The 26,343-nt window shown below is 41.1% G+C and overlaps 1 protein-coding gene across 1 annotated transcript in view; it reads right to left on the bottom strand.

Annotated features, from left to right (window-relative positions):
* Nucleotides 1-26,343, bottom strand: part of KLHL14 (kelch like family member 14) — a 116,244-nt gene that overhangs the window by 15,062 nt on the left and 74,839 nt on the right. Inside the window, exons 4-5 of the mRNA XM_005892962.2 lie at nt 8,724-8,813; nt 2,179-2,257 (exon numbers count right to left, since the gene is read on the bottom strand). Of these exons, the coding sequence (XP_005893024.1) occupies nt 2,179-2,257; nt 8,724-8,813 (169 nt within the window). The remainder of the gene's footprint in view (nt 1-2,178; nt 2,258-8,723; nt 8,814-26,343) is intronic.

Genomic DNA, 26,343 nt, shown 5'->3' with positions numbered 1-26,343 from the left:
CAGCAAAGGAGACCATGGTGATGAGAAGCTGACATCTCAAACATGTTTTGATGTATATTTAATTTTTTTTAAATAAAACTTTTGGAATAGTTTAGATCAAAGGTTAAAATGATACAGCTAACAATAACAGCAACCAGAAAATAACCCCAAAAGGAGAGAAATAAGGTATGTTGGAGAAAGAAGCTTTCTCCAGGAAAGAAGCTCTTCTCTTAGGAAGCTTTTATATATACATGTATACACAACAGGAGGATTGAGAAATTTGTCAAGATATTAACTGAGCCAGAATAATCCCTTGAGGTACCTTTGAATTAGACAGTCCTCTCTGTGGTTCTTAGACTATATTGTGCCTTGAAAATGACTAAAATGTCGTTTTCAGTGTATAATGTTTAGTCCCTTGAAAGAGAGTTTCAATATCCTTATATGGAATGGGACATTAGATACTAAGTTTACAGCAGAAATTCTTACTCTCTTTTGGCAGTAATGTACCTTTTTGAGTGAATGGTATGATTTGAATTTTTTTAACTTGGAATTCATGATTAAGGATTTAACTTGATCTCAGTGTAATCTGTGGTGCTGGAGAAGACTCCTGAGAGTCCCTTGGACTGCAAGGAGATCAAGCCAGTCCATCCTAAAGGAAATCAGTCTTGAATATTCATTGGAAGCACTGATGCTAAAGCGAAACTCCAATACTTTGCCCACCTGATGCGAAGAGCTGACTCACTGAAAAAAACTCTGATTCTGGGAAGACTGAAGGCAAAAGGAGAAGTGGGTGGCAGAGGATAAGATGGTTAGATAGCATCATCGACTCAATGGGCATGAATTTGAGAAAATTCCAAGACAGTGGAGATAGTGAAAGACAGAAGAACCGGTGTGCTCCAGCCCATGGGGTTGCAAAGAGTTGAACATGACTTAGTGACAGAACAACAGTGTAATCTGATTGAATGTTTAAAAAAGGGGATGTTAAGGTTATGAAGGAATAAGAACAAAAATTATTTCTTGGTTCAATTGAGAAGAGAAAATACGTTGCAGCTTATTGTTACTATTATATCAGAGAATTTGCTCATGAGGATGTTGAGACATTATTCGAAAAGAACCAAGTGTTCAAGATTTAGTATGTGATTTGCATGTATATATTACGACATGGCCTCCTGCCTAAGTAATAGTCAGGAGAACTGAATGTGTACAAACACAGTTGCCTTATTGTCCTTCGATGTTAGAAAACTTTGGTGAGATAAACACTGCATACATTAGAAATGAGAAGACACCTTGCAAAACTGACTTTTCATTAGATAGCAAATCACCTATTTTTAAACGTCTGATGGGGAGATGTTTGAGGAAGTAGACATAAGGAATTCGAGGTAGTGAGACTTGGAAACTTTAATATGGAAATATCTGCATCAAAATACATACATTGTGAGAATGGTGTTCTATATTTCAGTGATAAGATTTGAATAAATTACAACTGTGAAGAGTGGAATAGCCATGTAATTGTAGCTCTGCTTGTCAAAAAAACTAGTGCAACATGGAAAAGGAAGACAAGCCATGGATAGGCATTATGCTAAGTGAATAAGTCAGACAAAGATAAATGCCATATGATATCATGTACATGTGGAATCCAAAAAATGCAACAGACTAGTGGATATAACAAAAAAGCAGCAGACTCACAGATACAGAGAACAAACCAGTGGTTACCAATTGGCAGAGAGAAGTGGGGAGGGGCAAGATAGGGATAGGGTATTAAGAAGTACAAATTATTAAGTATAAAATAAGTTACAAAGATCTATTATACAACACAGGGAACATAGCCAATATTTTAAAACTACAAATGGAGTGTAACCTTTAAAAATTGTGATTTTTTTATATTGTACACTTATATAATATTACACAGCAACGATACTTCAATAAAAAAGTAAACTTTAATGTGAAAAAAAAAAAAAACCAAGGAAGACAAGTTATATAAATTCTTTCTTCCTACATTGGAACAAATACTTGACCTATTATTTTTCTCCATCGAGTTAATGAGGCAGTTAATCACAGTTGGCCAGGCCAGTTTTGTATTTCGCCTCCAGTGTCATTCATTGGCTTTGCTTAGCATACCTTATCATGGGAAATCATTCAGTATCCTTCCTTGAGGTCAAGCGGCCACAAATGTTTCAGACACAAGAGATAAACACTTACCGTTCTTGCATGGGCGGAAGTTGTATCCAGCTATTAAATCGGGGGTCGTATCGGCTGACAAAATTCGTACTGTGTTTTCCTGTAAAGATATATTTGAGACACTTAAAACTTAAGACTCCTTTGTTGTTTTGCACATTGAATAGTGTTTTATAAGATGCCCCTGTTCTCTGGTTTAACAAACAGATGAAAGTTAGGGGGACTATCTAACATGGTATGAGAATGAGGAGTCAGAACAAAAATCTATGTGCCACTTTAAATATTTTTCTCCTTTTTCTTCTTTTCTCCTCTACTTTTTTTGGGGGGGATGAGTTAGTATAAAAATAGTGAAGTGAAAGTAATAATAAACATAAGTCAACCATAATAATAAAAGCAGATATGTTTATCAAACTAGTTTTATCCCAAAGTTAGGGTAAAATTTCTGTGTTTCTGTATTTGCGTTTTAAAAACATGAAGTTATTATCTAATCATAATCAGTTCCAGAGACTACCTTGAGTGATATCTCTGGTTAAAGTCTTTTTGATTTTTTTAAAATCAAATTTAAGAATTCTAGCAGTGGTAGAGACCACTCTGTCTCCATGGAAATGATAGCTCTCACTACAATAAGAGTTTGCACACGAAATCAGTTGTAGCCTATGTGTGTCAAGTAAGTTCTGCTTTTGCATTTGGGGAGCACACAGTTGCTGTAGCAGGTAGGTTTGCTGAAATGTGAAACATGAGACCTCAGAGCTGGTTATTTAATAACCAGGTTATTTCCTCTGTTGAGCCTAAGAAGCATAGTAATGTCTCCAATGTGTCAAAATGAACCTTATTGTACATACAGATTGACACCAAAGCAAGAAATACAAGCAAAGAGTGTGTTACATTTTCTTTGTACCATTTGAGATGATAATCATCTAAAATACCTGAGGTCTTAACTCTAAAAGTCTGTTTTTTGTTAATATATGTGGAACTAACCCTTGAAATATAGGTACTAAAATTCACTGCAGGAATAAACAGATAGGAGTGTGTGTGTGCGTGTGTGTGTACATGCACTCACACAGGCATGAATACACCACACAATTATTAATTGCACAAATACACACTGAGTACCCACTATGTGTCTTATCTATTCTAGGTCTGGGACTATATTGGTAAACAAAAAAGACAAAGTTCCAGTACTTACAAGGAAATAAATACAAACTTGTAAATTCATCAAGTGAAGATGAATGTTATAAAGAAAAATGAAGGGGGGATCGATAAAGGGAAACTCAGTTTCAGTACTATGGGCACCTGTTCACAGATACACTCTGAAAGTCATGCAAATATCTGCAGAATTAGAGTCTCAGACAGTAGGCAAAGTGAGCATAACCTCTCCCTGGGCTGGCCATGGGTTCAAAACCAGCAAGACTGCAGGGGCTACTTGGACAGAAGTCAGAAGTATATGAAGGTCTGGACACAGTGTGCCTTGTGGACTGATGTTGATTTTTGTCTTTTCTTCTAAGAACATTAGGAAGTCACTGGAAGGTTTTGAGCCAACAAGGAACGTGGCCTCACTTCTCTCTTACCGTGACCACTCTGGCTGCTGTGTAACAGAAAGACTGCAGAAGGGCTGCTCTGGAAGTGGGTGCCATCACAACAATCAAGGCAAGAGCTGGCTTGAATGAAGGTGGAGGCAAGATATGGCCATATTGGGATCTACTGTTTGGGCACAGCCAATACAATTTTCTGATAGACTGAGCATTGGTGTAAGAAAAGGTGAATAATTAAAGATGACTGTCAGAATTTTAGCCATAGTATCTGGTCAGAGGGGTTTCTCTGGTGGTTCAGTGGTAAAGAATCTGCCTGCCAATGTAGGAGACGTAGATTTGATCACTGATCTGGGACTATCCCCTGGAGAAGGAAATGGCAACCAACTCCACTATTCTTGCCTGGGAAATCCCATGGACAGAAGAGCCTGGCGGGCTGTAGCCCATGGGTTTGCAAAAGAGTTGGACGTGACTTAGCAACTAAAACAACAACAATAACGACAACTGGTTGGAATGTCATGCAGTTTGCTGAGGTGGGGAAGACCAGGCAGGAATAGTTGAGGGCTAGGGAGGGAAGCCATGAATTTTGTTTTGGACTTAATCTGCAGAATCCTATGGGATCTCAAAGTGAAAGTGGCTCATAGGCCACTGGCTAACTGAGACTGAGTTATTGTTTGAAATCATAGAACAGGATGAAAATCTTTAGTGAGAGGGTATGGAAATGGAAGATAAAGAGTCCTGGAAATGAACTCTGGGGGAGAAGAAGAAAAATCAGCAAAGGAAAGGAACTGTCAGAAGTAGGAAGGAAAGTGTGGTGGGAGTTTGGAAGCCATGTCAGATAGAGGAGTGAGGAATGGAGAACTGACCATGGGATTTGGAAACTTGGCAGTGACCATGACAAGCCTTGTTTACACAGTGGACAGGAGGGGATGAAAGCCTAAGGGGGGGACTCCTCAGGAGAGGCTAAGATATAAGAAAGCAGAGGCAAGAGGACAGGCAAAGCTTTTAGGGCTTTTGGCATAAAAAGATGAAGATGATAGCTGGAAGATGCAGCATCAAGAGAAATTTTTATTTGGTTGTTGGTCATGTTTTTAAATTCAGAAGTACTCCAAAGTACTTGAGGAGGCAAAAGGGAATGAGGAGTAGACTTCAGGTTGGAGCAGAAATAATAATAGGAGGGATGGCTGCTGCTGTGCTAAGTCGTGTCCGACTCTTTGCCACTTCATGGACACCAGGCTCCTCTGTCCATGGTGTTATCCAAGCAAGAAGACTGGAGTGGGTTGCCATCTCCTTCTCCAGGGACTCTTCCCAACCCAGGGATCGAACCCAGGTCTTCCACATTGCAGGCTGATTCTTCTACCATCTGAGCTACCAGGGAAGCCCAATAAGAGGGATATATTTACCTAAAATATATGGGTAGTGGGGCTTCTCTGGTGGTCCCATGGTCAAGATTCGTCTTTGCATGCAGGGGGTGGTGGGTCAATCCCTGGTCGGGGAGCTGGGACCCCACATGACTCGAGGTCAAAGAACCAAAACAAAACAGAAGCAGTATTGTAACGAATCCAATACAGACTTTTAAGATAGATCACATCCAAAAATCTTAAAAAAAAAAAATCTGGGTAGCAATGGATTTGGTAGTAGCAAGATGAAGATTTTACTGTTTGATTGCTTCTATTCTCATTGGACTATGAAGCAAGGCTATCAGCTGAGAGTGAGGAAGGAGATTTTGGAGAAAGAAGTATCCGAGGAAAGAGAAGGTGTCAAATAATTAACCCAGAGGGTGGAAGAGTGTATTGACCAGGGAAATTTAGTAGTGTTGGCTAGTAGCTAGCATGGCTGTATGATTTTCTATGTCTCCATTTAGTTGCTCAAGGGCAGGAGAGAGATGGAAAGAGTTGGGCTGAACCAGGACCAGGGCTTTACCAGGCAAGAATAATAGGAGAGATGGACACAAGGGCTGCAGGTTTGTGCACTAATGTGACTATAAGGGTGGGCGATAGACTATAAGCTCAGTGAGGAGGGAAGTATGGACATGAGGAACTTCCCTGGTGGCTCAGATGGTAAAGAATCTGCCTGCCATGCAGGAGACCTGGGTTTGATCCCTAGGTCGGGAAGATCCCCTGGAGAAGGGAATGGCTACTCACTCCAGTATTCTTGCCTGGAGAATTCCATGGACAGAGGAGCCTGGTGGGCTACAGTCCATGGGGTCACAAAGAATTGGACATGGCTGAAGTGACTTAGCACGCATGGACATGAAGGGATGATGGACAATGAAAATGTGAAGGAGGTGGCATCTCCATAATAATACTGGGGAGCTGCTACATACAAGGGCAGCAGGAAGTAAAATCTGAAGACACCCTTTAAAGTGGTGAGTTTAAAGCATGTGAGAGTGAATAGAGAAATAGAAAAGCTACCTGCCTCCAATAATATGGAGCATAAGAGCAAAGGTGGGGGACCGAACACAGTCCTCATTGGACAGAGTGGCTGGACTAATAGTCCTCCCAGAGAACAGTCATACTTTGATTAGAAAAGAAGCTGAAGGGACATGTGGGGAGAGTTTAAGGATTATAGGGATATTGTTGATATGCAATCATGAGTTCCAAGGATTGCATGGCAGGGTTTGGATTGCCTGGTTGGGGGTCAAATCAAGTTTTATTTGGGGATTACAGAAAGAGTTGGGGATTACAGAAAGATCTAAGAGTGCCAGAAGTAAGTATGACTCCAAAGACTTGGATTTCACAAAGGGAGGCTCCAAATCAAGGAAGGATTATGTCTAGAGTTGGTTTGTAATCAAGTTTTTGTAGAATTTACAATCATTTCCCTGTAGAAAAAGTCATTCTTGATAGTCATGTTCCAAGATTAATTCCCAAATATATCCAAAGATGAATGTTTTTAAGAGGAATGTAGAATACACCCACCATGAATAAGAATGTTTCTCTGTGATGCTTGGTTTAGAATTTCCATTTGGAGGAAGACATGTGTCTCCTTTCAGCAATGGGGCGTAGGACCTGCACACGCTGAGCACTGGTGGTAGAAATCAGCAATCGGCTTTGCTTATTAGTGGTGAATGGTAGTGACCGTCACTCAGAGAAAAGGCTGAGCTAACCACTCGTGTGATGTTGATGGGAACCGAAGAAAGAGCTTTCAGAGGCAAAGTCGGTGGTATGGAAAAGAGGCTAGGATGAAGGATGAGGAGATAAAAAGAAGAAAGATGTTCTGAAGTTGGCAAAGGCTGTGCAGAGGGGATAATAAATCTCAGAAGGAATGAGTGAGGTAGAGTGAGGAGAGTGAGATAAAATGAAGACAGTTATTCCCTCCTGTGCCTTTCATTGACCCTACTTAGACGCCTGAGGGGGTGGCCACAGGCAATGGGATTCTGGATTACTCTTCACTTCTTCAGTTTCTTCTCATCTTTTCCATTTTCTTGTAAGTCTTCCATTTCTCTCTCTTTTTTTCTTACGATGTCCAGTCACCAGACATGATTGTTGTCTATCTCTGGAGTGATAAAGTGGGGGCAAGGAGTGGCAGTTTTTAGCCAGTGGTAGAGGGGAAGGAAGAAGAAAGGAAAGGAAACCTCCCATGGGCAGTTTTTCTGGGGGAGTTAATATTGGTAAGTGACAAATGTAAACTGGTTCTCTGTAAGTTGGGGCATGACAGAATATAGGCATTTATATTAGAGTATTACAAAGCAGTCTATCACTAACGTCATTAGGAACAAGACCCCCCAGCCTTCCCTTGTCATGTGTTAATTTTCATCTGGCTTTCAAAAAACAATTCTGCACGTTCTTTCTTAGATAAACCTGCCTGCTGTGCACTCTTTTCTCTTACAAAAGTTCCACTCTGTTCAAATCACTTCCAGGGAAGAAGAGGTTAAACAGGAGAGTTCATCGTGGATTATATATCTACCAGGGCTTTTTTGTTTGTTTGTTTGTTTTTGGTAACATATGGAATCCGTCATTGCAAAGAGAAGTTAGAAAAGACATAATAAATAACATTTTTTGTTCCTGATCCAAATCTGTTTCTCCCCAAAGCCCAGAAACTGTCTTTCTAACCCTGAAAGATATGAGCCAACAAGGCAGATCTTGGGAAAGACTGTCCCTTTCTCTTCAAAGAAATATTCTTGGAGGGTAGCCTGGGCTGTTTTCCTTTAAGATTTTCTAGAATGAACAGATGTAACAATTTTCTATAATTTGCCTTGGTGCAGATGCTAAAAGAGAACATTCACCATAAAATATATGCAGTATATGTAATTTCAGCTGGCTGTTCTGGGGTTTTAAAGTAAAAATGTGTACCTGCAAGCTGTTTTATGGTTTCTCAGTCATAATGATCTCTGTTACAGAGAAGGCTACAATGCAACCCCTCCTTCACGTGCAAGGTTTCCAAAAATATCTTGATACTTTTGCGTGTTCTGCAAGGCGCAGCAAGGTGCAGTGTTCTCCCCATGTTGGGTTTGGGAAGGGTATTCAAATGTTTAGTTTCTCTCTTTGACACAATTACAGAGTAATTGCATCAACAGGGAAGATGGTGGATAATCTGTGGACGAAGCCCTTGCAAAAGATGCTGTAGCCCGAATAGGCTTTAAGTAATAAAGGCTGCAGAGGAACTTCAGCTAAGGTTATCTTCAGCACGATGGCAGATGATGTTTACTTATTGAAACTGTGTGTTATTATCCTGATAAAACGGGAGAAAATTGGTGGAGAAGGTGGTGAGCATTCTTCATAGCTGCCACTTGCTACCTGCCTCCAGGGAGTCTGGGCTTATGCTGGGGGCATTCCTCAGGGGATGGATAAGGAGATGGGGCTGGGCGTCACGGCGAAGCCAAATCCCCAGACAGTCCATGAGTGAACGCACTGCTGCGTACCGTCCTCTGTCAGCTCAACGGTTGACCCTCCCTCCAATCGTCAGCCCCCATCACCGACTACTTCATTTGTCCCTGCTGCACAGAAATATGTTTTCCACGGTAATTACAAGATGGATTGCCACCAGCACCTCTCATCACATACTTGTTGAGCATCTACTACTAAGTGGTTCAATAGTTACCATTAGGGTTCCATTGGTCCTCTCCGCCCAACACAAACAGGAAGTTTTCCACCTCCACGACGCAGTGATGGGCACTGTTGTAGGGCATGACTAGAATTGAGAAAGGAAAAAAAAAGGACATATGAAAATTTTCATCTTAGGACTTGGTACCCTGGATCATGAGTTATGTGCTTTCACCAAAATGCACAAAACATGAGACTAAGTCAGAAGGGAGAAGAGCACACAGACAGCAGAGCGGGGCACCCCCCAGTCCACAGGGCTCAGCAGTGTGTTTCCAGCAACTGCCAACCCCACCCCTTTGGATGAATTTTACATAATATTATTCCGCAGATCAATCAAGAACAACATGTCGGGCTGCTTTCGATTCTTAAGTTCTCCTCACCTGCCTGCTGATGGGGATCGCAGTCTAAAACCATGAATGACACTCCCCAACGGTCAGGGCTGGGGGTTCCGTCTCGGAAGAAATCCCCCAGCATCCACTCAGAGCCATTAAGCTGCTCTGCCCAAACTTGGCTTGCTGGCAATCTTTCCATAAACAGACTCAGGGTGCTTGGCTGTTTTCTATTCCACAGCAATGAGCAAGCTGAATTTCCATACAGTTTTAAGTTTTTAAATTAAGGTCCTGCTGATTTAATGCCTTCTCCAAATGTATACGCTTAATTTCCTGTACAATGTCATTAGCAGCACAATCACACATTTTCTATCTATCTGCTTAAGAGCTCTTCTGGAACAAAGATAAAAACTGTCAGGAATGTCACAAATATCCATTCCCCTCGTCTTGCCCTGCTCTGCCCCGAATGCAGTGCCTGTAAAGAGGGGGAATATGATTCAGAAAACCCACCAAAGCCAGGTTGCCCTGGATCTGTTCTCATGCACGTGTTCGTTGGGGAGACACACAGGACCAGAATGGGACACCCCTGTTAGCCCGTGTGTGCAGTGCTGTGTTCGTCTCTGCTATTATTATATCACATGGTGACTGTAAACGTGCATGGCATTAGCTGTCATACCACCGGCAGTGTGGTTTGGGCCCAGTGACACCAGTAGGAAAAATGATGTCCTTGTTCAGCTCATCATATGGGCACCTTAAATCTAGGTGAGGACAAATGGGGAGGTGATATGCATGTTCAGCCAGGGAACTTATTGCTTGACACGGATCAACAGAGCACTTAAGAAACCAGTGCAGTGGGAAATCAATATGAGTCAGGGCCAGCTCGTACTCTGTACTCTTTTGCCAGTGGTGGGAGAAAGATAGGGAGACAGAGAGAGAGAGACAGAGAGAGAGAGAGAGACGGAGGGAGAGAGATAGGGAGACAGAGAGAGAACGAGCCTATCTTATAACCCAGTTTATCTGAGATGATACATATCTCTCATTTCACTTTGTTTTTAATATCTTCTATTTGTCTTAGAATGTACTTATGCTGGCTAAGATATGTATACAAAAATAAGGAGAAACTGGCAGAGCTTTGAATCCTTATAACACAGCTCCAGAAAGAGCAAATCAGATAGCTTAAGCCTCTTATTAAAGGATTTTAGGAGTTTTTCATTGTTTGTATTAGTTATTCACTTTTACTGTGAATATTCACTGTTTCTGAACTAATAGCCACAAGGGAGATGGCATTGGCATGGAAATCCTGGATTTCTGGGATTGAGTAAAAATTGGGTGTGCCCTGGATTTTCATGGCCCATGAGTTAAGTCAAATGATTTAGGGAGTTATCTAGGGAAATGTCCTTCTGTCCCTCAACCTTCAGTTATCTCATTGGAAAACACTTTAAACCACACAGCTCCTGCAGGCTCCACTCCTCAGAGTCCATCGGGGCAAAGTATATGTTGAGTTTGTGGAGCAACTAAAATTGGGTGACTGGTTATGCACTGAACACCTTTTTTTCTTTTCTTAAATTAATTCATCATTGTTTTCATTATGCTGCTGGTTCCAAAATACCAAGCACAAAACTATGCTACTCATATCTTATGTATACCGTGTGTACTGTGAATGACCTGGTACTACTCTGGTTTATCATAATGTCATCTGGTCAGGGTACACTCAGCACAGCTTGTTTCACCTGGATGCATCTATTCATATGAAACATAAGTGTAAGAACAGAGGCCACTGGGAACTCCCTGGTGGTCCAGTGATTAAGACTCCGCACTCCCAATGCCGGAGATTTGGGTTTGATCTCTGGTTAGGGAACTAGATCCCGTATGCTCTCATGTTGCAACTAAGACCCTGAGCAGCCAAGGGAAAAAAAAAAAAAGAACTGACTATAACCAACTTACTTACAACAATATTTATTTTACAGTTTTGGTCAATTCAATGCCCACATTTTATCAATAATAAAAATTGTATTATCTTCTTTTTAACTGGAAGTCCAGCTTTATATTAATAATAAAGCACAGACTCTGAAAATAGAACACTAGTTGTGTTTTGTTCTTGTCATTTACTTGCTCCCATTCAGGCAGAAATTAAGTGAAGGAAATAATACGTGATTTATTCTTAAGCCTCTTTCTCATTTGATTACCCCTATTGTTAAGCTTTGTGCAAACAAATGAAATTATTGCACTAAACTATTGAATCCTTCAAAATAAGGGAAGACAAGGTCTTTGAAATGCTCATATAAAGGCTACTTGAAGATATTCTCATTTATCTACCCAGTTTTTTACTCTTGTTTTAAAATCTTGCATGCTATATTTCTTGGCTCTTTCAGCATCTTCATTCCTGAATTATTGTTGTGAATCAAGAAACTATACATACACACAGAAAGTCCTTTGAGATGATTATCAATGTAAAACTCCAAATCTATTAGAAAAATGTTGCCATGAAATCAGTGTTTGAGTTTTGCAGAAGATCTCATTGCTTTGACTTCTGATTAAGCCCGAAGGAAAGCAAAATAAAGAAAGCAGTGAGCAAGACAAAACATCTGTTTAAAATGACACCGGGTACGGCAATTATTGATTATCTTAAATAACAAGAAAGACGTGCCCACTTCCTTCCACATTTCTCTAGGGGTGGACACTGGCCTCGCCCTGCCAAGCAAGTATCATAAGAGAAGTTTGTACTCCCTGTTCATATACAGCCCGGTGTGAGTTTTTAGCGTGTCAGTCAGTGAGTTAGAGGGAAAGGGTAAAGAGAAGCTAATCAGGATGAAATGAGATTAAAGGCTGTCTAATTTTACAGCGACTGTGATCCATCAGCCACTGTGAAAGTGACAGTGGAAATGAATGATGGAGACAGACAGGTGGGGCTGTACATTTCACTGATTTATCCTCAAATGCACTGGGCCTTATTTTATTGAGTGAACATGACCGCATTTATCATTACTGTCATCTAAACCCACTTCCCTCCATTTAAAAAGGTCACTTTACTCACAGGGAGTAAGAGAGAGGCACTTTCAAATCAGATTTAAAATCTAATAACACGTGTTTATAAGGCCCTTTGTGAGAAGTCTCAACTTCATTAAACAAACTCAAAATGCTATAAGGAAGGAGAAAAACAGCCAGAAAACTGAACAAGAAGAAACCTCTGGTCATCTGAGGGGTTCATTCAGTCTCTAAATGTGAAGCAGTTTGTATCATTTTTGTTTTCTCACTCCAAACCCTTGCTATTCTATTCTAGTCTGGGAAATTTCATAAACCATTTGCATTTAATATTTTTTCATTAAGAAAGTAGGAAGCAGGTGATTCTATAAAATAAACTTGGAGAGGATATTAAGTCAGACTATTTACTCTGAAGAATGACTGCTCAGCACACACTGAATAGATGTTAGTCATTGTTACAAGTTGAATCCTTGCCACAATTCACTTACATACCTGCTAATTGTTTTCTCATAATTTTAAAGCCAGAAAAATCTCAGTAACACAAATTCTTTTACCCTTTTCTGTGCAGTGCAATGAAATGTCCTGGGATGTTATTCACAGAATTGGTCTTTGTGGATGTGAAGATGAAAGTCAAACTCTCAAGAGTATTTCGTGTTACTTTTCACAGCAGGAACCACCATTAACCAAACTTTGCGACGTGCCAGGCATTGTGCGGGTTCTCTATACGTACATGTATATATAATTATATTTATATATATGTGTGTGTTTGTGCTCAGTCATGTCCGACTCTGCAGCCCCATGGACTGTAGCCCACCAGACTCCTCTGTCCACAGGATTTTTCTGGCAAGATTACTGGAGTGGGTTGCTATTTCCTCCTCCAGGGATCTTCCCAATCCAAGGATTGAACCCACATCTCCTGCATTGACAAGCAGATTCTTTACCACTAAGCCTCTGGGGAAGCCAATATTTGTGTATAGTTACCTATATTATATTTCTGAAAACATAGCAAAACTTGTGTTTTGTTATTACTGGCTCTTATTCAGGCAGAAATTACATGAAGGAAATAACACATATTATAATACATGATAAAATATAAGACATGATAAAATATATATTTTATTTGCCTATAGCTTTCATTTAATACAGCTAACTACAAGGGTCGCATTAGTGATTCACTTTATTTCTGTAAGAAATACTGAGGCCTTGAGAGGTTAAGTCACTTGTTGAAGGTCAGACTCAGCTAATGAATGGCAGAGATAGAATCCCAACACAGGGCTATCTGGATCCCAACCCACGCTCTCATCCATTTCACTCTACTGATTTTCAATAGGTATGTTCATCCAACCAGCAAGTAATTACCGAGTACCTGTGTGTTCAATGATGGTGTTCCTGAAAGTTCTGTATAATTTTTTGGTATCGAATCATATTTTAAATATTTATTCTTTTCTTATTTAAAAGGATCCTTAATTAAAGCAAGTTGACACTCCTTTATATTTTTTCCCTATAAATCCACATATTCAAAGAGTGGATTTTCTGAAAGTAAGATACATATTTTTGATGGAGCCAGAAAAACACTGACCGAATCAGCCAGGCAAGGATGGGGAGAGTCTATTGGCAGAGGGTTTTTATCTTTTGAACAAAAAGGGCATATTTCAACCTTGCAAGCAGATTCAAAGTACCGTGGGCCCAGAGGCCCTTTTCCTGGCATATAAAATGCACAGGGATCTTGTTGCCTTTATGAAGATCTTAATCTGCTAGAGATCCACATCTCGGTTTTCTCTCATATTTTATATCTAAGGAACATATGCCTCTTTGAACAGTAGGTATCCTTTGCAACCACAGATTTGCATGAACATCCAAACAAAAGACTGCATAGGGCTATGCCAAGTTTATAGGATGACTGAAGGTGTGCTTATTGAATGTTTATCATTTCAAGTAACATTTATGAGCGCTTTGATTTCCTTTTGGCCTCAAATACATAAACTTGCAAAACCGTCAAATATGACATAATTTTTGGAAAAAGTAATTATTGGCCATGTTTTGTAAAAGTACAGTCTTGTAAAAACTAATGATCTGCAGGAAGAATAAGTTTTCCTCAAATCCCTCTCAACCTTTCAGTTCCCTACTGCAGAGGCCAGCCTTGTTGTTTTCTTGGATTTTTCTTCCAGAGAAGTTATATATATGGGTCATTTTCTTTAATACAATTGGCATAGCATTCTATGGGCATACTATTCAGTACTTTGCTTTTTTTGCACTCAAGAATACACTCATTTATTCATTCCCCACCAATCAAAGATCTGTTTGGCTGCTACCCTATGCCAGGCAATGCTCTACTTGTTGGGGAGGTCATGACAAACAGGATCAAGGAATATTGTGGTCAGGGAAAGCATGTAACCAACATGGACACAAATAAACAGGCACTTCTATTTCAAAAGATAAGTGTGTTGAATAAAACTGGGTTTCCCTGGTGGCTCAGATGGTAAATAATCCGCTGCAAATGCAGGAGACGAGGGTTCTATCCCTGGGTTGGGGAGATCCCTTGGAGGAGGAAACGGCAACTGACTCCAGTATTCTTGCCTGGGAAATCCCATGGACAGAGGAGCCTGGCAGGCTACAGTCCATGGGGTCGCAAAAGAGTCAGACACGACCTAGCGACTAAACAACGACAACAAGGAAGAAGAATAAAGCGGGGTCCATGGAGAGGAAGGGAGAGAGTGAGGAATTTTGACAGTGGTCAGAGAGGCTCTTTCTGAGCAGATGACTTTTGAGCAGAGACCTGACAGAGTGAGCAAGGCAGCCACAGGGGTGGATGCAGGTATAGAGGCAGGAATAACAAATGTGGGGTACAGCAAGTACACCAAGAAGCCCAAGGACAGAGGATCTGAGATAAGGTCTGGGAGGGAGACCGAGGCCAGATCTGTGCGATGGTGCAGCCTTGGTCAGAGGATAAACCCTGGATTGCCTACCATCCCCTTCTTTTCAACAGCTGCACTGTGCTCCATCTGAAGGGAGTCCTGGGATGTGTTCCATCCCCTTCTGATTCACTCACTCAACGAATATTTACTAAACATTTATTATGTGCAGGCACTTCTCTGCTGATAATAAAGCAACGAATGAAGCTGACAGTACCCCTGCTCTCCGAAACTTCACTGACAGGAGCAGAAGAATCTGTACAAATACACGATGGAACGCCCAGGAACACAGCCAGGTGAGGATGGACAGTGTAAAGAGGAAAGCTAAAGGGACCAAGTGTTAGAAAGTGAGTGCCTGGCCGTGGCTCGACCTGGGGTCATCAGGGAAGGCCACTCGAGACTGTCACGGAAGGTGAATTTTGAAGGGTGAGAAGGGGTCATTGTGAGAAATCTAAGGGGAAGGGGTTCAGTCAGAGATTCCAGAGCATTAATGAGCTGGACGTGCCTGAGTAACCTTGAGAAAGCCTTCATGTCTAAATACGCCAAGGGTGAGGGCCAGAGAGGCATGGGAGATGTCGGGGGCATGCAGAGGCAGGGTAGGTGGGTCTTTACAAGCCAGATTAGTGGTGTTGATTTTATTTTTAGCATGATGGAAAGGCACTGGAGAGGTTTTAGCAGCAGCAGGACGTTATCTATGTTTTGAAAACATTGCTCTGGCTTTTATGATGTTGTGAGAGTGAACGAGGGAAAAGAAGAAGATGAGGCAGGATGCTCCTTCTGTGGCCCAGGTGAGAGAAGATGGATGCTGGGTGAGAGAGGGGTGAGAGGGCTGGAGAGTAGGGGCGTGGTGAAGTTTGCCGCTATTATTACAAGCAGGTCTCTGCTGAGTGTCCATGTGGGTACACAACACGCATACACAGGGTTTATCTGTAGGATTAATTCTTCCAAGTGAAATTTCTGAGCCAAAGGATGGGTGTCTTACTTGTTGATGGATGTCATTATATGGTACCCCTTTTAACATCTGTACCTTTGCCAACATGGTAGGTGAACAAATTGCTATCTAGTTAAAATTTAAATTTCCATTTGTTTAAATATGAAAGAGCTTTTCCCATATATTTCAAATCCATTTGTATTTTACACATTTCTCTATTGGTTTTTGATTTCTTGATATCATAAGTTGCCTCTAAGTATGTGATTTCTGTTCTTAAAGTGTTCTATGGAATTATCTAAATTGGCAAAATAAATGATATTTTGGAAGTATGGCATTGCTGGAATATGTATTTGTGTGATATTTACTCCTTGAAGCAAATTCACATAGCAGTTACATGCTGTTGATAAAAAATATAACCTGAAAGAAAGATGCCTCATTTTAATGACACTGAATGAGTATTTCTTGCCATTGGATTGTAGAAAATTTTTTTTTACATTTTCTTCATTTTTATAGTAAGTGTAATCAAGAAACATAAATCTTTTAAAATTCACTAGTTTAATCCTACCATCCTGTCTTTCTGCAAAGATCTAGCAACTTAGCCAGTGCTTCTCTGGAGACAGAATCAGACACACAGTCAAACTCTTGCATTAAATGGAGCACATGCCTGATAGATATTATTGAATAAATAACACATGAAAAAGGCTCTGCTACTTTTTTCTATTGTATTTGGATTGTATTATCCCTGCTTTATTGTTTAGTCTCTAAGTTGTGTCTGACTCTTTGCGAACCCATGGACTGCAGCCCACTAAGCTCCTCTGTCCGTGGGATTGCCCAGGCAAGAATACCGGAGTGGGTTGCCATTTCCTTCTCCAGGGGATCTTCCTGATCCAGGGATCGAACCCACGTCTCCTGCATTGGCAGGTGGATTCTTTACCACTGAGCCCTGCAAACTACCAATAAATGGACATGGTTTGTGTATTGGGGGATGATTTAATTATGGATGGTCTGTCTGGAAAATTAATCCCGTAAGAAATTCACATGGTCTGAATCCTGTGATGAGTTGGTGGAAGTTCTGAATTAACCCAAAGATGGCCAACACTTTCTCCCTCACTCCCAATCTGTTCTGCACACAGAGATTCGGGTTCCCATAGTCTCACTGGAGACAAACTTGTTGACGTGAGTTTGAGATATATCAATCTGAAAATAAGGGTCCATGTGTTAAACTTTGGAGACTATGCAAGAACCAAAAGAGTCTGTTTCTCTTTCATAATTAAAAAATGTATCTGAGGGAGAGTTTTCCTGAGTATTACTTTGTGATCTTCTCCTCTGTGCCACTGCTGTAAATGCATGACTTTATCCTACACTTGCCGAGTCATGAAACAGTGTATTAGAGACATGGATGGACCTAGAGTCTGTTACACAAAGTGAAGTCAGAAAGAGAAAAAAAAATCATATATTAACACATATATGTGGAATCTAAAAAATAAAACAGATGAACTTATTTGCAAAACAGAAATAGAAACAAACGTGGAGAATAAAGGTATGGACACAAAGAGGGGAAAGGGAGGGTGAGAGATTGGGAATTGGGAGATTGGGATTGACATATATACACCATTGATACTATATATAAATAGATCACAAACGAGAACCTACTCTATGGTACAGGGAGCTCTACTCAGTGCTCTGTGGTGACCGATGGGGAGGAAATCCAAAAGAGAGGGAATATCTGTATCAGATAAGATCAGATCAGATCAGTCGCTCAGTTGTGTCTGACTCTTTGCGACCCCATGAATCGCAGCACGCCAGGCCTCCCTGTCCATCACCAACTCCCGGAGTTCACTCAGACTCACATCCATCGAGTCAGTGATGCCATCCAGCCATCTCATCCTCTGTCGTCCCCTTCTCCTCCTGCCCCCAATCCCTCCCAGCATCAGGGTCTTTTCCAATGAGTCAACTCTTCACATGAGGTGGCCAAAGTACTGGAGTTTCAGCTTTAGCATCATTCCTTCCAAAGAAATCCCAGGGCTGATCTCCTTCAGAATGGACTGGCTGGATCTCCTTGCAGTCCAAGGGACTCTCAAGAGTCTTCTCCAACACCACAGTTCAAAAGTATCACATATAGCCAATTCACTTCACTGTACAGTAGAAAGTAACACAACACTATAAATCAACTATACTCCAATAAAAATTAATATAAAAGAGTAAAATAATTTTTTAAAATGTCTTTTGTGTGTCACTCAGATCTGTGAGCTCCTTGAGGCTAGACTGTGACATCCCTATAGCTTTATGGCCACACCAGTGTCCAGTACATGGGATAATACAGCCTCAAGCATTGCTAGGGCTTTTATGCCTATTGCAGAAATTAGAAATGTTAGTGAATCAATAAATGTTAGTAGCACAAAAGCGTGAATATTATGAGAGAATGTGGCAATTACTTCTTTGGCAGGTGTAAAAAATGTATGAATGCGAGAAGATGTGAAGGAGGGAGGAAGTGAAAGAATTAAAAGGAAGAAAAGGAGAAAGATACATGCCTTAGATCAGGATTTTACATTGTCTAGGAGGATGTCACCCTACACCCAATACACATGTTAAACAAAGGAAATTTGTAAGTTCTTCAAAGACTGTGACATATTTCTTTAGGAACTATCATAAGCCTAATTGTGCCAAGGTCAAAGGTTTTTCAATAAATGTTGATTTACAGTTTTAGTTCTGAGTGCTTTAATGGAGGGAAGTGCTAATAACCAGCAAGACTGAGGAGTCTGAAAAAATCAGGCTTCTCTTAAGCTATTCAACCAAAACTAACTTTTCAAATTATGACTCTATCGTTATAATATTAACTACTGTATTTTGAATAGTTCTTGATATGTTAGTTAGAATAGTTTTATTTTTACTTTTGGAAGGTAAAACATCTTTGGGAATGAACTCTGTGTGCATACGTGCTCAGTCACTCATTTATGTTTGACTCTTTGCAAGCCCATGGACTGTATCCTGACAGGCTCCTCTATCCATGGGATTTCCCAGGCAAGAATACTGGAATTTCCTCCTCCAGGGGATCTTCCCAACCCAGGGACTGAACCCAAGTCTCCTATGTCTCCTGCATTGGCAGGCCTGCTCTTTACCATTGAGCCACCTGTGAAGACCTGGGAATGAGCACTGCAATAGCTTCAAAATATTAGTTTTTGCCCCCCTGCATTTCTAAAGTGTGTTTTCAGAGGCATGCTAATGAAACATGCTAGTGCTTTGACGTCTCCTTTTTCCTAAGTGCCAATAAGTGTCTTCCTGATTTTGTCTTTCTGGAGGACTGAGAAATTGCACTTTTCTTTGGTCTACACCCAAAAAGACTCACTAAAAATAGAGTCAACTCTATAAATGAATTAAAGCCATAGAGCAGCTTATATTATTTAAACTTGTGCAAATACTTGATGAAGGTCAAAGGAGCCAGGGCTATTTATACTGTGGATGATATGGCAACAGGACAGCAAAAATGATTGTGCAACAGCTTAAATTCTCTTGGGTGATGGCTCTATTGTTGTTCCAAGTTATTGATGGCAAGAGGAAGGAAATGGATACGGTACATATAATGAGAATTTCTAAGGACGTTTTTCTGATGTGGATCACACACACTCATTATTGGAAAGTGAACTCTGGTCAGTCAGTTAGTCAGTTCAGTCGCTCAGTCGTGTCCGACTCTTTGCGACCCCATGAATCACAGCACGCCAGGCCTCCCTGTCCATCACCAACTCCCGGAGTTCACCCAGACTCACGTCCATCGAGTCAATGATGCCATCCAGCCATCTCATCCTCTTTCGTCTCCTTCTCCTCCTGCCCCCAATCCCTCCCAGCATCAGAGTCTTTTCCAAAGAGTCAACTCTTCGCATGAGGTGGCCAAAGTACTGGAGTTTCAGCTTTAGCATCATTCCTTCCAAAGAAATCCCAGGGCTGATCTCCTTCAGAATAGACTGGTTGGATCTCCTTGCAGTCCAAGGGACTCTCAAGAGTCTTCTCCAACACCACAGTTCAAAAGCATCAATTCTTCGGCGCTCAGCCTTCTTCACAGTCCAACTCTCACATCCATACATGACCACTGGAAAAACCATAGCCTTGACTAGACAGACCTTTGTTGGCAAAGTAATGTCTCTGCTTTTGAATATGCTATCTAGGTTGGTCATAACTTTCCTTCCAAGGAGTAAGCATCTTTTAATTTCATGGCTGCAGTCACCATCTGCAGTGATTTTGGAGCCCCAAAAAATAAAGTCTGACACTGTTTCCACTGTTTCCCCATCTATTTCCCATGAAGTGATGGGACCAGATGCCATGATCTTCGTTTTCTGAGTATAGTGAACCCTGGTAGTTCACTATAAAACTTAGGAGATAGCAGCTCATTCATTCACTTATTTCATTCAAAAATACGTATTGAGGAATTAGTTATTCTGCTACACTCTGGGATGCCACTCCTGTATTTCAGAGCTCACAGTGCAGAGAAAAAGAGAATGTGTAAATAAAGAAGTAAGACACACGTGTTCTAGGAGAAGAGAATGGAATCAGAAACCAGGACTGTTGGGGTAAATTATTTCCTTCCCTTTCTGTGCAAAGCAGCACTTTGTAGGTCAGTGTATGGCAGACAGTTGTTCAATAAATGACAGCTTTGTGTTAAAAAAATAAAAGACCTATCTCAGGCCATTGATGCAAGAGTTTCTAAAAGTGGTTCCTAAGCAGGGTCCTGGTGGTGGTATGATTTTGTGCACATACATACATTTTGCCTATGTATACACAATGACATGGAAGACTATTAGTGAGTCAGGATTTTTTTAAACAGAATGGTTGTGGAACCACTGGGCATTTTCCATCCACAGAAGAACAGAATTCTCCCATCCGGCTCCCCAAAGACAAAGCAAAGGCTGGTGGAAATACTTTGGGCCAGTTGTTCCTGTGTCTCCTAGGGATTGCTGGGGACAAGGAGAAGTCTGAAGACACAAAGCTGGCAGACGCCGTCAGTGCTCAGAGTGCTGAGAAGAGAGTGGGGGCAGGAGTAGCCCATATTTCTGGATTTGGTGGAAAAAATAGCACCCAGGACCTCCCTGTGGGCTGAGCTGTGGGCCTGCTTGGCTAGAACTGCCATGAAAGGTTTCCCAACCAAGAAGATTAATTGCTAGGGCAAGGTGACCCTAACAGAAGCCATGTGGTGGACAGTGGGACACCTTCAGCAGGTTCATAACTGGGACTTCCCTGCAGGTCCACTGGTTAAGACTCTGCACCTCCAAGATAGCGGGGTGGGTTACATCCCTGGTCAGGGAAATAAGATCCTGCATGCTGCATGGCTTACAACCAGAAAGTAATAATGATCATAATAAAAGAAAAATAAATAAAAGTTTTTTAAATTAAAAAAAATAAAAAAATAAGAAAGAGGTGTACAACAGTGTCTGTAAAGACAGCTCATGAGAAAACAAAGTCAGCTTTACAGCATTTACCTCTTGAAAGTCAGGTTCTAAAAACACCAGGCAAATAAGAGCTTTCCTCTGTCTTCCTCCCCTTCTGCTCTATCTCTGGTTGAACCAGACTACTTGCATGGTTGATTTCCATCTAAGGGTGAGTCAGTCTTTCTCACCTTCATGTCAACCTCAGTGTGCAGGAAAGATTTAACACAGCAGGCCTGAAACTGCTACCCTTGGAAAAGTCTGGCCTTTCCTAGAAAGGTTGCTGCTGCTAAGTCACTTCAGTCGTGTCCGACTCTGCGACCCCATAGACGGCAGCCCACCAGGCTCCCCCGTCCCTGGGATTCTCCAGGCAAGAACACTGGAGTGGGTTGCCATTTCCTTCTCCAATGCATGAAAGTGAAAAGTGAAAGTGAAGTCGCTCAGTTGTGTCCAACTCCTAGTGACCCCATGGACTGCAGCCTACCAGGCTCCTCCATCCATGGGACTTTCCAGGCAAGAGTACTGGAATGGGGTGCCATCGCCTTCTCCGTTGGCTAATGTTAGGGAACTTAGATTTCAAGAGCAGTTCACTACCTTAGCTAAGAGTGGCTATCTGTGCCCAAATTGTACAAACAATGAGATTTATGCTGTTTTTCTTTTGGGAGTATGGAATTTTGGTATGTGCTAGGCATACGTCTACCTGACTAGTCCCCAGTGAAAGCTTTGGGCACTCAGCCTCTAATGAGCTTCTCCAGTAGACAACGTTTCATAGGTATTGTCATGATTGTATGCTGGAAAGAATGGGTGCAACTCGTGTGTCTCCACTGCGAAAAGCCTGGTTTCCTCTGGACTTTGCCCCATGCATCCTTTCTTATTGCTGATCCTGCCTTCTATTTCCCCCCTGCAATAACTCATAGCTATAAGTAAGACTATATGTTGATTCTGTTAGTCCTCCCAATAAATCACTGAACTTGGGGAACCACAGGAGACAGAGAAACTTCAAGTATATTTAGAGAACAAGGTTTTGATTGACTGTCCCAAGACACCTGGGGTTGCTTTAAGACCTTTTCCTGTAGCCACAGGGAGAGATGAGGCATCCAATACAGAGGTTTTAAAAAATCAGTGGTTGGGATAAAAAGTTGTTTTTGGTTAGTCCCATATGTGAAGTTCTCTCAATAAACTGCAGATATAGGTACGTATGACACGACTGCTTCTGGGCTCTGGGGAAGTGTGGTCAAAATCAATGTGCAAACGCAGCACAGTCTCATTATAGGTACTAGATTTATCAGAGCTTTTTACATTATGGCCCTTTTTATTTTCTTGGGGAGCTTGCAGTTGCTATATTATTTGAAACACTAATACAGAGACACAGGAGACCATCTGTAAGGAGTGCACAGTGGTCCAGGAGCTTTGTGGCAGAGAAATCCAGAGAAGGGAGAAGTCACTGGGGCTTGCCTCCATCAGGTAGTGATACACCATCTTTAATCTCTCCCTAGCCATTCCATCCTTCTGCTGTGTTCACAGAGTGCTTTGCCTTATCTTAAAAAATAAAAAAAGTGACAGAAAATGAATACTTCTTTATCCTGCTGCTCCTTCCAGGTATCCTTAGAGCACCTCATCCCCTGGGCCATAAACACAGAGGTGGACACAGTGAGTGACTGGTCAGTCTCAAGATGGCCCCATGGTCCAGCCAGCCCCCTCAGCGGGAATTTCACCCTGGCTCTAACAAGAAGAAATCTTTCCTTTCTGGCCACAGATCCTGGAGTTTCTTGTGAAAATGGAGAAGCAAACCTGAGTAAGGAGAAATGAGAGGAGAACAGGAGCCAGGAGAAATGAGACCAAACTTTGACATTTTGTTTCTGAGTTATCCATAAGGTCAGAGCAGCTCTCCTCTCCTGTTTAGACGGTCTATAAACCCCTTTCCCCACTGGCCTTTTAAAAAGCCTTCCAACAGTCTCCTTTACCCCTTTTAGTTTAAGCTTCACAGGGCTCCCGGAATGATCCTTCAAAAACCAAGTCAGATGATGACATTTATTTCTGGTCAGTCTTTTCCTTACTTGTCATTGACCTCAGTAAAGTTTGAAGTTTTTGAAATGACCTACCAGAACCATAAGGCCAGGCTGTTGGCCACCTTCAACCAACTTTTCTACCACTGTCTCCTTCCCCAGTGGTGCTCCAGCCACACTGATCTCCTTGGGAATTTCCCCTATGACCCCAACACATTCCTGGTTGAGGACTTTGCTCTTGCTGTTTGCTCTGCCTTATATGTTTTCCCTTCATGCATTCCCATGGCTCACTCCTTCACTTCATTCAGTGTCCCTAGAAAGTGAGACCTTCCCAGGTAACCATTAAAAAAGGCCTCCTCTGTTATTCATCACTCTTTTACCCTCTTGTAGTATTCTCAATAGCACTTGGAAATGTTTATCATTAGACAGATCTTTTGTTTATAAAGTATTTCCATACTAAATATATTAGTTGCATAGACAGAAAACATACTAAAATATTCGGTTCCTGGCTGCATTAATGCCTTGCTCATCACTGAATCCCTAGTGCCTTGAAAAAATATCTTGCACACAGAGAACACCTGATAAACATTTGTTAACTTGATACAAATCATTAAGTTATATTGAATTGGATTTCTGTAACTTTCAACCAATACTTTTACATTTCAGATGAAGAAAGTAAAGCAATTTAGTTAAGGCAGACTAACAATGCAATATGCATGTGGCTTTAGCTCCTAGGTTCAGTCTTGGAGACTTATGTGCAATCTGCCTTTTAAAATGGAAGGCAGTAAATTGTCATACAGATCTAGGTTTGGTATCATTTAACTGTGTGAGTTTAGAAGTCGTGGTTTTCTTCATCAGTAAGATGTGAATTATAATATCTACCTTATAGGGCTATTGTAAGAATTCAATTAAATTGGATAACTTACAGAATGCACCAGGCTCATTACAGACAAACGATAAAAGTTAGTTCTTTTATTGTCCCCTTTCCTTAGTTCTTCCTTCAAATATTCTTACATTGTTTAATTTTATGAAGGACACAAAACCCCAAAGAAGCAAAATTCCTTCACTTGTGATAACTAGTTGACAAAAGCATGAAACTGTTAGAGCACGAACTTGATAGAGAATGGACTTTAAAACACAGTTTTGGTTTATTGGGGGTAGAAATGTATGGTCCTCAAAAGATTCACATTTGGCTGTGACTAGGATGAAGTGACACAGGTCCCCATATTATCAACAGGTATGCTGATGATCCTTGTGTGATTTAGCCTAGCTTAACATGTGTTCCGTGAGGATAAGAGATTTCATTTAGTTTTTACCTAACATATATCACACATGGACATCACCAGATGGTCAATACTGAAATCAGACTGATTATATTCTTTGCAGCCAAAGATGGGGAAGCATGATACAGTCAGCAAAAACAAGACCAGGAGCTGACTGTGGCTCAGATCATCAGCTCCTCATTGCCAAATTCAGGCTTAAATTGAAGAAAGTAGGGAAAACCACCATGTCATTCAGATATGACCTAAATCAAATCCCTTTATGATTATACAGTGGAGGTGACAGATAGATTCAAGGGATTAGATCTGATAGATAGCGTGCCTGAAGAACTATAGATGGAGGTGCCTAACATTTACAAGAGGCGGTGACCAAAACTATCCCCCCAAAAAAGAAATGCAAGAAGGCAAAGTGGTTGTCTGAGGAGGCCTTACAAATAGCTGAGAAAGAAGAGAAGCAAAAGCCAAAGGAGAAAGGGAGAGACATACCCAACTGAAGGTAGAGTCCCAGAGAATAGCGAGGAGAGACAAGAAAGCCTTTTTAAGTGCACCATGCAAAGAAATAGAGGACAATAACAGAATGGGAAAGACTAGAGATCTCTTCACGAAAATTAGAGATCTCAAGGGAACATTTCATGCAAAGATGGGCCAAATAAAGGACAGAAATGGCAAGGTCCTAACAGAAGCAGAAGAGATGGTAAGAATACATAAAAGAACTATAAAAAAAAAGTTCTTCATGACCCAGATAACCATGATGGTGTGGTCACTCACCTAGAGACAGACATCCTGGAGTGTGAAGTCAAGTGGGCCTTAGGAAGCATTCCTAAGAGCCAAGCTAGTGGAGGTGATGGAATTCTAGCTGAACTATTTCAAATCCTAAAAGATGATGCTGTGAAAGTGTTGCACTCAACATGCCAGCAAATTTGGAAAGCTCAGCAGTGGCCACAGGACTGGAAAAGATCTGTTTTCATTCCAATTACAAAGAAAGGCAATGCCAAAGGATGTTCAAACTACCGCACAGTTGTGCTCATTTCACATGCTAGCAAGGAAATACTCAAAACCCTCCACGCTAAGCTTCAGCAGTATGTGACCGAGAACTTTCACATGTATAAGCTGGATTTATAAAAGGCAGAGGAACCAGAGATAAATTGCCAACATCATAGAAAAAGCAAGGGAATTCCAGAAAAACATCTATTTCTCTTTCATTGACCACGTTAGAGCCTTTGACTATGTGGATCACAACAAACTGTGGAAAATTCTTAAACAGATGGGAATACCAGACCACCTCACCTGTCTCCTGAGAAATCTGTATGCAGATCAAGAAGCAACAGTTAGAAGTGGACATGGAAAAACGAACTGGTTCAAAATTGACAAAAGAGTACATCAAGGCTGTATATTGTCACCCTGTTTATTTAACTTACATACAAAGTACATCATGTGAAATGCTGGGCTGGATGAATCACAAGCTGGAATAAAGATAGTCAGGATAAATATCAACAACCTCAGATATGTAGATGATACCATTCTGATGGCAGTCAGAGAAGAGGAACTAAAGAGCCTCTTGATAAGGGTGAAAAAGGAGAGTGAAAAAAACCTGGCTTAAAACTCAATATTCATAAACTAAGATCATGGCATCCAGTCCCATCACTTCATGGCAAATAGATGAGAAAAAAGTGGAAACAGTAACAGATTTTATTTTCCTGGGCTCCAAAATCACTGTGGATGGTGACTGCAGCCATGAAATTAAAAGAGGTTTGCTTCTTGGAA

This window comes from Bos mutus, chromosome 24 (assembly GCF_027580195.1).
Source record: "Bos mutus isolate GX-2022 chromosome 24, NWIPB_WYAK_1.1, whole genome shotgun sequence".
NCBI lineage: Eukaryota > Metazoa > Chordata > Mammalia > Artiodactyla > Bovidae > Bos > Bos mutus.
Note: the sequence above shows the minus strand (reverse complement) of the source record. Positions and strands in the feature narration are given on the sequence as shown.